Source organism: Rhagoletis pomonella, unplaced genomic scaffold (assembly GCF_013731165.1).
Source record: "Rhagoletis pomonella isolate Grant_MI unplaced genomic scaffold, Rhpom_1.0 Rhpom_scaffold_00012, whole genome shotgun sequence".
In the NCBI taxonomy this organism is placed as follows: domain Eukaryota; kingdom Metazoa; phylum Arthropoda; class Insecta; order Diptera; family Tephritidae; genus Rhagoletis; species Rhagoletis pomonella.
In genome coordinates, this window is record NW_023458566.1 from 19704 (window position 1) to 36343 (window position 16640).

The window sequence follows — 16640 nt, forward strand, 5'->3', positions numbered from 1 at the left end:
CAGAAAGGTGGGAATCATACCCACGCGGAACGAAATTAATCTATTTAAGCTAAAACTAAGTTGGGAAATAACGCAAACGAAATGGACAACGATTTTGCTCGAAGATAATTTTTTCATTTCGGCTGCTAACAAGCAAAACTTGCAAGGTGAAAATTTAAAAAGAAAATTTATTTGCAATTTCTTCAATGACGGTTATATTTAAGTTTCTTTTAAGTAATCTCAATTGAAAGTTCCGGCTTGTTTAAGTTGATATTATAAAAAGAAAAGTACTTATTTTACCGAAATTGTTTTCCGCGTATTGTTTTCCTTCAACTGAGATCCTGAATCAGGATTGTGCCGCTGTCGTGTCGTGTTGTAATAGCGAGTTTCACGAAACAAATTTAAGTGATAATATTTGTAATTGAATTTAATATGGAAACTGACAGAAAAAATTAATTTTTAACCCTGGACGTGCTTCGTTAGTCGATTCGACTAACAAAAATCGTGTTTCGCTTCGTACCTGTCTCTGAAGTCTTTTACCATTTTGTTTATTATATGTAACAGAGAAAATAATATGTATTTAATATTTTGTTTACGTGTTTGAAAAACTATAAAGAACTAAAATTCATAAAATGTATTTTCGTTTTTAACTCTTTTATGTTTGTTATTTCAATTCAAAGTTGGTGTTAGTCGTTTCGACTAACAAGCCCGCAGACAGGGTCAAAAGAGCGAAGCACTTCCAGGGTTAACTTAAATTGCTTTCGTGAATTCGGTAGTAAGTCTTCAAATAAGAAGGCCTTTCGTTTTTTTCATATTTCATAATATTTTACATCTTTAGTAATAGGTCTTTTTATTTTCCTTCAGCGAAGTTTTATTTACGGCCATCGAAGTCCCTTCCTTAAAATAGTCTTATAATAACCTTCTCCTTTTTTGAAGTCGGTTAAAAAGTCAAATTTAAAATTTATTATGAAGAACGTACTAGGCAAAAGAAGTCAAGAAGTTTTCTTCTCAGGCTGAGAAATATTCGCATGTTTTTAATTATGTATCTACCACTACATTCCTTTAATAAGGCATGTATCTATGTATGTGCATAGCAGCTTCGCTTACTCTCCCCTTGTTTATGTTCATATTTCTTTAGCACATTGACTTTTGTGGGTTTCCCTGCGAATGACCTTTGTGTGAGCCAACTTTGGACGTGCACGCGACGGTCGTTTTCTTGATCGTCCTGTTTCGCTATGCCGTTCATGGCTCGCCAATTTAGTAAGGCCTATTCGACAAATGTCTGGCCAAGCATATTAACTTGTAGATATATATATGTATGTATTTGTGAATAGTAAATGTGGGTATGTATGTATTAGGGATGTTTCGATAGTCGTATTTTTCACATTCGCGAATGCGAATGTACGAATTTGAATGTTAGGAATAAAATTAAAAAAGCTATTATCAACTTAAGTCATCATTTTTATTACTTAAAAATTTTGTAAATTATTACAACATTGAACGAGTGCTTGACCTATACAGTGTTTTAATCTAGTAGTCAAAGTTCAAAAGGGGCATATTATATTTAAAAAAAAAAGAAGTATTTTTGCTATCTTTTCTCCCGTGAGGCGATTTCTTAGTGGCTCGAATATAAGGCCGGCTGCACTGAACAATTGCTCACTTGGATAGGGTTGCCAACTATCCTTATCTATGAGGTGCCATATTGAGGATGAGAAAGTGCCAAAAAAGGTGCCATTCTTTTTAATCATTCCCATTTAGCAATAAAATAAGATTCACATTTTCAAAACAAAAGTGCAATGATAAAATAAGATACACCAGCCTTTACAAATTATAAAATTTTAGTTGAGAAAAAGAAGTAGCTACATGTAAAGGATTTCACAAAAATGTATTGAAATGCCATTTTTTTTCTACAAAAGTGCCATTTTGGCATTTTGTGCCGATTGGAAAAATTAAGTGCCATTTGAAGTAATATAGGGCCAAAAATGGCACGGTTTGAGCGAAGTAGGCAGTCCTGCACTTGGAAACGCTGGCGGGTGGAAGCGCTCAAATATTTACGGGCCAGATCTGTCAATTGGTCGTATGTTAGCTTAGTTTTCCACCAATCAAGAGGATTTTCATCGAGAGAGACATAGAGCTCATTTTTCTTCTTTAAGATAAACCTTCAATTGAGCTTTCATTTCACATTTTTTAATGTCTTCACATTATACATCCGAGCCTTCGCTTTCGCTGGAGGAATCTAAAATTATTTCTAGGTTGCTTATAAGACTTTTATCGGTACTTGTTGTAGGCCCATCAATGTAGCCTGAAGCTAAAAGCTGGTTATTGTCCGCACCCTGGTTAGATAGACTTAGGCCTTAGGTTGTTCAATGTCTGGTTAACACCAAACGGAGTTAGAAGCTCCGGTTAAATACAACCACTACTTTATCGATCACATGTTATATGCATGATGTCGAAATTGTCGATAATGATGTTTAACTGGGAGGTAGTGATAACCAGACATTGAACAACCGGCTCTTAGAGCCATTTCAACAATATTAGAGTGGACTCTCTGCCCATTTACACATTCGCATTCGCAAAACATTCGTATCATTTGATGCGAATGCAAATGTGTAAAATGATGTGAATCATTCGCATAACGAATGCGAATGCGATTATTCGCAACATCCCTGGTATGTATGTATGACTTTCGCACGCTTTTACTCTCACTCTCTACACTTTTTGTTGTTTTAACGATTGCTACGATACTTTGGCTGCGAAAATTTGCTAAGTTGTGGAAAAGTGAAAATAAACAAATTTTGTGTTTTTTCATTGCTCCTCAGTTGGCCCCTTATGCTCCTTTTACTATCGTCAGACTTCGTGCAAATTGTAGGTATGTAAGTAACGATGCTTTTTATCGATTGCTTTTTTTAAATAAATTTTTTCATCAAACTGCTTTCATTCTTTGGTGAAAATCGTTTGCCTACGCCGCATTAAAATTGTAAGCATACATACATTCATACATATACTCTCAAGTTGAATGTCACTTGCAGACAGTGTCCTTGACAATCTGTCACGCACTGCTAATATGTATGCCAATTGAAGAACAGAAACCCCCAATAGTATTACAACAATAACACCACTATTAGAGAGCAATGTGTATGTATGTGTGTGATTCATGTAACCAACTCCTGCATACAGTCGCCCACTGGTCTGATGGATGGTTTGAATGATTTGCCTTGATTTAAGCTTAGCTATAACTGCAGACGGCAATAAATAAAAGTCCATAAGTATGTACATTTGTATGGATTTAGTTGGTCTGCTTGTCAGCTCGCATATTCGTTTGTTTATCGGTATGTTCGCCTACAGGATTCGTTATACTGTAGGCTCAAGTGGGCTTGTATGCTGTATTTTTATTTCAACCCACACGCGAAATAGAACCTTACCAGTCTTTTTATAGCAGCTTTGTCTGCTCTGATTCATTTATTTTTATCTGTGCATTCACGTTTGCATTGAGTGATACCACCTGCTATATATATATCGAAGATCTGCTTCTCTAAGAAAATGTAATTGCATATTACAAAATTTAAAATCGATAAAAGAGACAAAACTCTTCCATTGATAGGCGTGTACTGCAGCTTTCCGACTGAGTCAAGTATTTGAGTCTGCTGCCATTGAGGAAAAAGGCAAGGAGTAACGTCCTCTCAACTCCGTCGAAATATTTTCTGATTAGACTTATATGGGTACTAGGCCGTAGTGGCATTGCGGGAAACTATACATGGCTGACGAGTTGGCGAGAAAGGGTACCATTGAAACGGTATCACCTGGCAAGGTACGGGTGGGAGCACCACTGACCACTACCACCTATGGTTCTTTCTTAAACAGATGGAGCTCGTGTGCAATTACAAGGTCCGTTTGGCCAACGGTGGCGGGGCGGTCAGTGAAGCGAATTATGCCTGCATAGCTATATCTTCCGTATTTGGTGGGGGTACTTACAGTTTTCGCGAGGCTAAGATTGAATTATCAGAACAGATGGTACCTTATAAGCAGGGCCGAGAAGTTTAAGCTTTTGCTGATTTGCCTTATTCAGGGTTTCCAAGCTAATATTATAACGACCTAAGGAGTTAATTTTTTAAAATAGTTAACATTTAAAACCATTTAACATTTAAAACAATTGCATTAAAAAAAATTCAACGGAATCACAATAGATACACTTTTTTCAAACCTACCAAAAAAAAGCCACCCTCATCAGGCTGGCTATTTTTTTCAAAAAGTACTTTAAGAATCTATTTTTATTCATAAAAAAACTCCATTTTTGGAGGTATGTATTTTCAAATCGGTCCAGATCACGTAAATTTTATTATATTTCCGAAAAATGTATTTTGTGATCAAAATCAATTTTTATATGGAGGAAAATGCCCAACACCCTCCACAAAAAAAATTCTAAAAATTCAACGGTAATTTCTAGCGACTTGAAACTTGCACTTTGTTTTACTACAATTGAACGGGTTACAAAACTGCTTACTCGAAAATGTTCTAGAAACTCTGAATAAAAGTTTTGAAATTTTTATTTAAATCGTTTGAATTTTTGTTAACTTTATATAAAGTGTGAAACTTTTATTTTTATGGTTTATGTTATAGCATCAACTATATTTTCATAAATAATTAATGAAAAAAATTGTTCATGAAAATAATTGTGAATTTTATATTACAACAAGGGGTACCACTTACATTTGACACCGACTGTATATGGAACATGTACTCGTATATATATGTAAGCGCCACTTTTCATAGCATAGAGGTACTCATTACTTAGCATTGTCAAGTTTAGTTATCACATCATTCGTATGTAAATGTAACGCACTTTAATTCAATTATTTGCGCACTTAGTTTATAATGGTAGGTTATTGTAGTTGAATGTGTCCCCCTTTTCATAAGCTACTTTTATGATGTGTTTGTTTGTAAAGTCCTTTATTAAATTATATTCTTCTTCTTCTCCTGTGTTTTTATAGGCAATGCAACGGAAGACGAGAAAGTAAATTTATCACATTTCAAGCTGATACGTGTTCTTGGAACAGGGGGTAAGTATTTAGTAGAGTTCGTATTGATAACTATCACATACATACATATGTATGTATTTGACTGTGCATTTTACAATAGCACATCCTAGAAATATTGCACGGATTGCACGGTAAAAACCGCATTCGCATCAAATGATACGAATATTTTGCGAATGCGAATGTGTACATGGGCAGAGCACGCAGTTATCGACCACTAAGCGCACAATAACAGCGTTATGCACATACAAATTTTTCATATATTTTTTTTTGTTAAAATATAATTAGTTCAACAGCAAAAACCAGCAGAATCAATTTTTTCAATTTCAAATCGAACTCGGGGGGAAAATTTAAGAAATACCAAAAAATTGTCATCAAAATTTTCAGTTGATTCTGGTGGTTTTTGCATTCGCGAATGTGAAAAATATGACATTCGTAACAACCCTGGCCCTAACCAAAAATTTTTTTATTTTACAGGAGAAGCAAAAAACAAAATTTTTATAGAAGGTGTATTTTAATACATTCTACTAAAATCACTGATAAAGGCAGTTTCGAAAAAGTTTGTGAATTAAGGTAACGGTTTGTAAAAAAAGCATCGGTCATAAAAAAACCGAACATTTTTTTATATGAAGAAAATTAACGACACCTTCAACAAAAAAATGTGCAAAAATCATTGGTAAGTCCTAGCTACCTCTGACTTGCACCTTTTATTATATTAAATTTGAATTGGCTAAAAAACTACATAATAAATTTTTTTTCTAAAGAGTGTTATTAGAAATTATTAGCGAAAAATAAAATATGTAATTAAAAAACAGTTGCCGGTATTGCAAAAAACTCGCTGTCAACCAACATTTGATTTCAAAAAATGTATTTTTGACAGTTTTTCCGTGACGAGCCCACACATGGCTATGCTCTGATTAAAATTCTTATTATTAGATTTGTTAACTTTAGTGGCTTCCTGGTGCTATATAATTAATTTTATAGCGGAATTTTGGTTTAATTCTTTTTAGCGGATAAATTATCTTGACAAAAATACTGAACACGTTCATATTTAGTCTGCGCCTTTGACCTTCGGGCTGTGGAACTGTCAAACTACAATTTTACTCTCTCAAGTGAGAGTAAAATGAGAACAGATGCAGGAGCATATAAGGTTCTTTGCTTTCACCGCGTTCTGTTTTTGTTTACAAATGCAACCCTGCCCAGCGTTTGACACTTTTCATGAACTTACAGGAAAAACTCCGGACTAAATCCTGTCACTTGGCATTATAATGACAAAAAATTTAAGCCATTTAAAAAATGCCATGTGGAAACAGACATAATGACTATTTTTATGAACGTAATGGCATGGGTATTTTTTAATGCCCAACAATGTCATTAAAAATGTTGTCATTTAAGGCTTAGTGAAAATTCAGCATAAGTCATACATATATCAATTTAGAATTATTTAAAAAATAAAATGAAAGTCATTCAGTATCGAAATGAGAGCTAAAATTACCTCAAACATTTGAAGCATTCAAATTTCACTGCTCTTTTAATCTTTATATCCGTTAAAAACTCTGTTTCTACTTAGTTGCACACATGTGTAAGTGGTAAGTGGTAACTGCCCACATTTCCGGTGTTATTGTAAATTGCATAATAGATACACTTGCATAAATACATACACTTGCATATTTACAGCATTGCACATAAGGCATGCATGTACATATGTTATGCAACTATGTATGTATGTATGCACTATGAATGTTTGCATATTGTATGTCTCACTAATGGAAATTTTATATTTTCTCTTTCAGCCTATGGAAAGGTGTTTTTGGTGCGTAAAATTGGCGGCGATGATGATATGACATTGTACGCCATGAAGGTGTTAAAGAAGGATACTGTGGTGCAGAAGAAAAAGACAGCCGAACATACCACAACCGAACGACAAGTGAGTGTATTGTACGATACCTAAATAAATATATATGTAGTCATAAGCTACATAAATTTTAACGGATGGTCAAAAACGAAAAGCAGTTAGCTTTCCATTAAAAAGAGACTCAGATTGTATACAAAACTTTATGGAAATTTCTTCACATACATCAAGTACATATTTTTTTATTTTGTTTTTTTTTTGAAGACCACAATTTGGAGCATTGTTTCCAACAATTGCAAGAAGACTTGTTTACGGATAATGTTGTGCAGGGTCAAAACGTTTTGTTGTAAGTCGTAAAAGTTGGCCGAAGTTTATGATTTGGTTCAAAAATAGTACCGTTTTCATCGTACTGGATAAAGAACAACTCGAAATAAATATGTATACATATACATATGTATGTATCTACATATGTATTTACATTCATACTCACGCATTTTATGCGGCAATCGCTTCATATTTTTGAACTTAAAAAGTGCACACTTTTAAAGCTTTCCTTTCTGTAATTTTCCTATAACGAACACAATTACTGGTACGAAACTCTGAGGGTAAAATGTTGCCGATTGTGAAATTCATTTCAATTCAGCACTGCACATACATACTTCATATGTATATACTTGCTTTTGTAACTTTTTGACTTTTTCTTACATATTTATACACGTCATCTTTTTATTGCACAATTTTCGTGTATTCGTGTGTGCTCAGTTTTAAGCCCAATTCTTCTGTCTGTTACTTTATTAGCCATGTCTTTTCGCGTGTGTTTTTTTTTTGTTGTTGTGAAGTCATGCTTACTGTTGTTGGCTATTCCAGTTATGCCAACAAGTATGTACATTTCTCTTGGTTACTCTTCAGTATTGCTTACTTCGCGGCTCATTTTTCTTGACTTAATGCGATTTCGCTTTGCTTTTGCCATACTTTGCTTTTCACTACTTTGATTTTGCACTTTTTACGCATTTTTGTTGTCTTTGGATTCCGGTTGAGTTATTTTGAGTCCCGTTACCTTTTACCTACCGGTATTTATTATAATTGTACATAAAAGTGTGCCTCTTTTATCCTCCATGCTTACATACATACATATGTATGCACACCTGAGTAGAGGTTACGTCCCAGTCAAGACAAGGTTGCTTCCAAAATGTACTTATAGCACGTTTCTATTTCCATTCAGAAGTAATTCCAAAAACATGAAGTCTTTAATTCGCTTCTATACAGGCATGAAACACAGCAAGAACGGTTCTTTAACAGTTCTATTCTGCACGTTAACGTTGATTTTGTAACCGGAAAATTGTATTACCAAAAAATGTTACCACTTCTTGTCACCGCAATTCTAAGTAAGTTGGTAATGCAATTAAAATATTCAGCAATTTAACTATGAGGATTTCTGGAAATTCTGGCAATGCATATTTCACGGTGCAATATTTTGTTACCAGCTTATGAGATAGTAACACAATTTACAAGAGTGCACAGAATGCGAAAAGGGTTTGAAAATTGACAGAAACTTTATATACCGGTTACAGAAGTTTTGTTACCAGCACAGAATAGACCAGTAAGAAGATAATTTTGCATGAGGTAGTTGTTATTGGTTTAGAGAGCTTTGTAGCGTTTTTTTTTATTTTTGTTCGGACTTATGTATTTGTCGAGGTCAAAGCATTACAAAATGCTGATTTTAGCAGTGATTTTAGCACGACCTACACATCTTTAGCCTTTCATTAGGACGAAAAAAGTATGCGATTACTTTTCCACGCAGATATTTACTAAGTTTTCATGCAGAAATTAAATGTACTTCAAATTTCTCATGAAGAAATAAGTACCTAAAAAGCATTCGTTTCGAAACCACATTCTGCGCGGTCCGACTGGGTTACTGGTATATAAACTACATACTATGTATGTATGTCCATATAAATATGGTCGTTTGTGAGAGAGATTGTCTTAGTTTTAAGTGAATACATATGTATACATACATACATAAATTCCAGGGTGATAAAAGCGTTACCCATTGGCTGTGTTGTATTTGGTTTATGCTGAATAAGAGTAGCAAGTTTAACTTCTCAAGTTTTTATTCTGTAGGCTGGTATTCGATTTAAGAACAAAACGAGTTGGGTAATTAAAAACTTAAAAAGTTTAAACTTAACACTTTATGTCTAACGCTAAATCAAATTTTCAATTGCACAAAAGTAATTAGATTTTGACTTCTGATTGTTACTACATTATTTGTCTTGATAGCTGTCTAAAGTATGCAAAAAGCCAATATTGCAATACTATTGATTGATTTTTGGCGAAGCGTTTTTCACAATATTTATATGATAAAAACATATTTATATGAAATGCATTTTATTTGTAAAAAAATCTAAAAAAAAATCCGTGTAAAGGCGTTCTGATTAAAAAACGAGGTTTCGTAAGCGTGCGTGAACGTGATTGAAAAAATATTAGAAAACGTGAGCGTGCGTGAACGTGAGCCAAAATAGCGGACGCGCCCATCTCTACTATCGATACACAGAACTTTGTGAACTCCGAATGGATACCAAAAGTACTCAGTACCCAAGTACTCGGCAGCGATTCAAAGTACTCAAATGAAGATTTGGCGGAGAAGATGTATGTATGTTTGTTTGGGACAAATCTTACAATAAATTTTTCACCAACTTCCCGATGAGCTAAAGAATTGAAATTTCAAACCTAGCTTAGAACATCACAACATGTGACAATGCAACATGAGAGATAAATTAATCTGCTAGGTGTCACAGGAGTCGAGATATGTATTTGGAAAACCCACGATGTAGCGAACAGAAGGTGACGCATTCCGCAAACCGCTACTTTGGTTTTGCCGATTTTTACAGTTCGTAAACAACGCCTCAAAAGTTTTAAATGCGCTGAAATTCACTATACTTTCACTAAAATCGCCATTTTTTCACATTTCCTTTATTAATTTTTATTACAAATCATATATTTTCACAATTTAAAGCAATTAAAGTGCGTTTCCTATCGAAAAATGGAATATTAAGATAATTGACTAATCTCAAATTCTCTTTTATCCTCCCATTCGGCTTCAATACTTTTTACCCACAAATGTTATCGCCGTCGGGTATGCGCAATCTTGTATTCTATCGTTCTTGTGGAAAACGCGTATCTATGGTTCAATTTCGCTCATATTTATATTACTTGAGAGTTGTTATTACTTTTATATTACTTACATCGAGAGAAATAACTTCACAGGAGTTGAGATATTTTGAAAACCCACATTTATGTGCCGATTTGTTTCATATTTAGAAAGCTTGTTTTAAAAGTTTTTATTTTTACTAGTAACTTATTCATAAATACATTTCTGAGTACTTTTCTAATTAATGGCGTTAAAGCTAATTTTAGGTATATTCGGTTATTTTTCGATTAAATGAGTTTTTAGGAGTGACAGAATAATTGGAATACCAATTTGTATATCAAAATTGTGACAGTTTTCCTTGGGTTTCAGATCAACTTTTTTTTGCCAAACAAGTGGCAACACTGTTGCTTGTTCCTTGAAATTGTTGCTGCATTCATTTGTTTGTTTACATTAAGACTGTTCCAGATTTCGCCATTAATAAACCTTTTGGCTTGCTATAGAAATCTGCAAATCGTGAAGTACCTGGAACAGACTTACATATTTTGCGCCGAATAGCTGATTGTTGTTTGGTACAAACACAAAATTGCATATTTCATATTTAAACAGCCAATAGGCCATTTAAGTGCAGATTAAATATGTTTGTAATCGGAAAATGAATTATTGAAGTTAATCAACAATCTACTTAAATAGCACATCTGAATATGGGCCTTAGTAACCATATGTCATTTTACAAGCTTTTATTTAATATGTAAGTATGTATGTCCGAGAATTTTGTTATCAATATTTGACTACTATTTCTAGTTTGTGTGTGGGCAATTTTTCTAGCAAATATAACTACATATACCAAAGCATTTGCAACATTTGATTCTTCTGATAACTTTGCATTTTGGAGTTATGAATCTTTTGTATATGTTTAAGCATTGGAACGAAATTTTGATAGACATCATCACTCCATGTTGACCCACATTTTTGTGAGTTTTACCGCAAGCGGCGTTTATACGCGTTATAAGCTAACAAATGCAATGCTTGGGAGACCGCCACTAACTACCAGACACAACAGCAACAGTAATAAATACATACATATGTCGTATGTGCAAGTACTTTAAAGTACATACAGACATACATACATACATTTGCAAGTAAAAGTATAATATACATATAAATATCTACATATGCACTTAGCTGAGTGCTCAGAGAGAAAAAAAGAAGAGATATCGGTGTACGTAGATAATCAACAAAAAGGCATGTTTGTGTACATATGTATTAAGCATACAATCCATGTCTTTATATAAGAAAAAAAAAAAAACAGAATAGTTAGCAACCGGCCGAGTTAATAAGCAATCGGTTAGCACGTTTAAGCTACGAATCAGGTTCAAAAGATAACAGAAAGATTGTATATATATTTACGGTGACCAGATTTCTGTGGCCAAAAAGCCGGACATTACTAAACAATCTAATCGGAACAAAACAAAATGTATGTTTTGATACAGTTTTATTTAAAACAAAACAAAGATAATAAAACTTGAAAAATGTTATGGAAAATACATTTTGACAAGTTTTGGCTACTTTCGTTTGTTTAAAACACGTTTATTATTTTTTTATGATAATATAACTTATTAGTTAAAAAAAAAAACATGTGCCTAAATCAAAATTTTCAAGCTTTGTAGAACATTAGTAGATTTTCTGGAATTGTTCAAAACAATGCAGTTGCCCATTAAATTTTTGTACAATAAAGTGCAAGCTTGAAGTACCTTGGACTTACCGCTGGTTTTTTGCAATTTTTTGTTTGCGCATTTTCTTCCATCCAAATTAATTCCAAAAATTTTTTGAAAAAAAATTACATACTAAAAATCAACTTATCTTATCAACAATCTTAGCTACTTAAAACTTGCACTTTGAATTGAATGGGCTACAAAACTGCATACTCAGAATGTTTCTAGATCCTTTGTCGAATTTTGCTAATTTTTGAAAAAAAGTTTGAAATTTTGACTTACATGGTTTTTGTTAGATAACGAGCTACACTGCCATAAAAAAATAAACATTACATAGTCGAAAGGGGAATTGCCAAAGAATGCTAAAATGTCTTTTCTATATTTATATTTCGCCACTGTATATACAGCTTATATTTTTCATATCCATGATTTTTTTGAGGGAATTAGTATTATTGTTTAAAATTTCTCTAAATACAAGTTAGAATCGTTTCATTAAAAAAAGCTAACAAATAATTATAAAACCCTAAAAAAAAATTTTGACGAATGATAGACTGCAATATAGCGAGAGTACTAGTTTGACAGAACGAAACATAACCAAAGATCATAGAAAATAAGGATGCTGGCTATCTTTATGGCTCGCTTTTATTCTTTGTCCTTTGTGATAACAAAAGTGCTGCCACGTTTGTGCGATAAATTGCTTTTGGGCCAGAGTAGAGGGAGGCTCTTATTAAATTAATAAAGGAAACACTGAAAATCGGGATTTAATCGGTACAAATATGAAAAATCGGGACACTTGTACGTCCCGACTTTTAAAAAATATTCGGCTGGACAATTTTCTCTAAATCAGTACTGACCCGCCAAAGTCGGTACGAATGGTCACCGTATATATATTACATAGCTGCATATGTATGTGTCTGCATACATACATACTATTAGAGAGACTAAAGCTAAATTTAAAACAGAAGCGATAGAAAAATAATATACTCACGCTGGAGTAGCAGATATGGTTGTGCTTTCGTAGAGCTCCGAGAGCGATATTTCTTTCGATCTTTTGAAAATGTTCACCTGTTCGTTGTTTATTTGGCGATATTTTATAGATCGTATACATACACATGTAAGTATGTAGTAGACTCTGTTGGAAAAATACTTGGTATATCAATATTTTCTGTAAGGCTTTGGAGCTATTTGAATAATAGCGTACTGGAAATTATTCGAAGTATTTAGTAACAGCGAACGTTTATTCGAATAGAGCGAACCGAATTTTACTATTCGAATGACTCATACCCAGTCGGCAAAATGTAGTAAAAAGTCCTTTTAGAAGCCCTCATTTCTGATCTATTGAAACACGATGGTCCTTCCGTCCTCCTTTTTTCTTGTATGGGATGGCTAAAGTTTCAAGGCTTTCTGATCAATTTTCCCTTATAGTAGGGGAACCACGGGATTTACTCGAGTATCGTAGGGACCTATTTAATTTTGAAGATTAGATGATAGAATGAAAAAAATATATATGCTTTCCTTACAAAATTTAAAAAAGCCATATGGACATGAGATTTTCTCTATCTGAGATTTACAGTCAACCATTACAAAAATTATTATAAACACATATTACACATACCTACATTATTTTAATCTTCATTTTCATTCGTGCAACTATACCGAACTAGTCTAGAAATGGACCCGAAAAAAGTCCTGAACTAGTACCGAGATGGACCCGAAAAAGTCCGAAACTATATCAACGAGCAGTGATGCTACGACAGCTGATTAGATTGTTTTTTATTTGTAATACTTCTGAATTCGTCTTGGTTTACGCGTGACGGTGTACACAACATTAATAAACAAAGCTAAAACTTAAATACCATTACCAGGGCAAACTCAATATAGACTAATTTTTATAAAAAAAAAGTTTGCATTAGTACAAAATCTCAAAAAACGGATACTTGTGCAACATGACGTATGAGTAACACACTTGGACTGAGTAGGCAGTTCAGGAGTAAAATCCTCTCGACGTACGAAAACCACACTCTATTCACTCAACATGCCGGGGGAAACGGGCTTAAATATTCTTGGTATGTTTTTGTTTAATACTAAAAGTATTCCTTGGGAAAAATTGGACTAACAGACAACGAAGCAGATCATCCTAAAGCGGGCTCCCAATAGTGCTTTATGATGTCAATGTAAACAGAGGCGTTAATATTTATATTTATAAATGCGAATTAACTAACATAAAAGTATGAATCCACCCCAAATCATATGGCTTGTATCGAAGCTAAATTTTGATATAATACTAATTTTTAATATAATACTAATTTTTAATATAATACTAATTTTTAATAAAGGTAACATTTCTTTGGCCACAACTGTAGTAGAAATTTATATATAAATTTCTGTATTCCGCCTATCTTGGATTGTGTCTAATCGCTTTTATTTCAATCAAGTGCAAAGCAATCAGTGCAAAATACACGTATAGGGGATGATTATCAGTATGCTAAAATAATTGTAAGATTATAAGCAAAAAAAAAAGCGTAAAATTTTCCTATAAATTGCTGATTTTTTATTTGCGTACGCATGCATGTAGTATATACATACATATGTACATGTGTAAGTGTACATGCATATGAATGTGCAGGTCCATTGCTAAATGTGTTAACATTTTTATGTATTTTCAAGGTATTTTTGCTGCTCTCTTTATTTTATAAGTATTTTGTTGTCAAAATTCTAGACATCGTTAATTTTTGATTGTTACATATATCCATGTATATATGTATACATATTTACTTAGGTATATACATATATAAATTTCTTCTATGTATAGCATGTGGTGTGCACTTTTCCCGACATTCGTGCCCCACTTACACATTAACCTAGATTTCCTGTTGGCTTGCTCACCGGCAATTCGTTGGGAATTTTGTGTACACTACTCAACAATTTAATGGCTTATGTATCTACATACATATATATGTAAGTATCTACATAAAAATGCACAAATGTATTTACATATACATATGTATATAGTATATACTCGTATGTTGGGCAATAGCTTTCAGACTAACCTCCCGTAGTGCTTTTAATCACTTAGAAACAGAAGCATACATAGATCATACATATCTGTGTCCGTATGGAAAAGTAGCTTATGTATGTCGAAAGGCTGGCTTCAGTATAAATCGGCATTCGCAGCGTACGATTGCGAATGACTCACTGGCGCTGAGCCGTTGAGGAACTTTTGGCAAATAAACGTGCAAGAAGTAGTTCCGACACTAGCAAGTCAATATTCTTATTAAGTCTCATCAAAAAATTCCTTGTCGTAAAAGTCGAATAAAGGGAATGCCGCATTATACTAAAGCCAGCCTTTCGACATAAGCTACTTTTCCATATGAACACAGATATTCATTTACAAACGCAACTAATGAATGTATTTAGTATGTATCTACTTTTTTCCATACACCCATTTTTCAAAACATGAGTTTACTTTATGTACATATTTACATACATACATATGTTCATACATCCATGCATATGAACACATAAGTATATACATTGTACATATATATGTATGACAATATTTACTTTTAATGAGCGACAGTTCGTATAAGCATTCAATATGTACTCTGTAGCGATAAAGGGGCCTGGCAGGGCCAATTTTTATGCAATACAAATACATACATACATAGTTAGCAATGTAAAACTTCCGAGACCCGGTAAAAAACTGGTTGAACATCAATATTTAAACTAGCTTATTTCCATACTGGGTAGCGTTAACTTCGATTGCCTATGTATTTCTGGTTTACTTAGTCTTTAGGTGTATTTTTGATTACACCTTGCGACAGTAAATCTTAAAGCATCGGGAATTAACTGCAGTTGATCCGGATTAAGTCCGAGTAATGCGGATCAACGCTGTCATCTGTTTAAGTTTTTACACACACAAAAATTAATATATTCGCTAAAATATGGGCAAAATATAGTAAAACTGCGCTTTTAATTTTTCAGTCTGACGTCAGGATTTTTTAAAATGAAATTTCAGAAACATGATTATCTAATTCAAAAAATTATTAAAAATTTCAGCACAATGTAGAATAGCAATGTGGGTATCAAATAAAAGAGAAAATCCTGTAAAATTAAAAAATATTAAATTTTTTGGACATAATTTTGGACGAATGGTTATGGAAAATTTCCTTTTAAAATTTTATGCTTGAATATCTTGAAAATTTTCAATATATATTTTTGACTAATATACACACGACTACATGCTCGTTCTGCTAACTTTATAAACTTAAAAAGATAAAATTAATTAAAAAGCGCATTTTCAATACTTAAATATTCGTCCTTGTAAACCAAAAACTTTATTGGTTTTCAATTCTACAAAATTTTCTCTTTCATTTGGTACCCATATTATTGTTGTACGTACCACTGATTTTTTTTTAAAATAATTTTTTGAATATATCATATCTTTAAAATTCCAAATACTTAAAAAAAAAATCCAGAGTGAAAAACTAAAAACACAACTTTACTGTATTTGGTCCATTGTTTGGTGAGTATATTGATTGTTTCGTAAAATTAAAACAAAAATCTGTGGACAAGAAGGAACAACCAAACTCAATTTTAAAAAATTGGTTGTAGAAAAATGCCAAGTTTTTTGCTGATTTTTTTTTTAAAGATTCGCAATGTGTTTCTAGTTAAATTTTTTTGTTGTTATTTTTCTATAAAAATATGGTTAGTTTAGGAAAATTCATCCAATTTTCATCAAAATTTCGAGCTTTTGAATCTGAATCTTTATAACATTTTGGTGTATGCAGTTTTATTAGCCCATACAATTTTAGTCCCATGAAGTGCAAGTTTCAAGCGTCTAAAAAATGGCATTGATTTTTAATATTGTTTTTTTTTTTTTGCTAACGCTGCTAGTTACTGGATGCGCAGTCAGC

The 16640-nt window shown here is 33.0% G+C and overlaps 1 protein-coding gene across 1 annotated transcript; it reads left to right on the plus strand.

Annotated features, from left to right (window-relative positions):
* Window positions 1-4960: 4960 nt before the first annotated feature.
* LOC118747511 (ribosomal protein S6 kinase alpha-5-like) lies at window positions 4961-6963 on the plus strand (the record flags this gene model as incomplete). Its single annotated transcript, XM_036481562.1, has 2 exons — window positions 4961-5036; window positions 6806-6963. Coding segments are annotated over 2 exons (234 nt in total), but the record flags the coding sequence as incomplete, so codon positions are not given.
* Between the last annotated feature and the right edge of the window lie 9677 nt (window positions 6964-16640).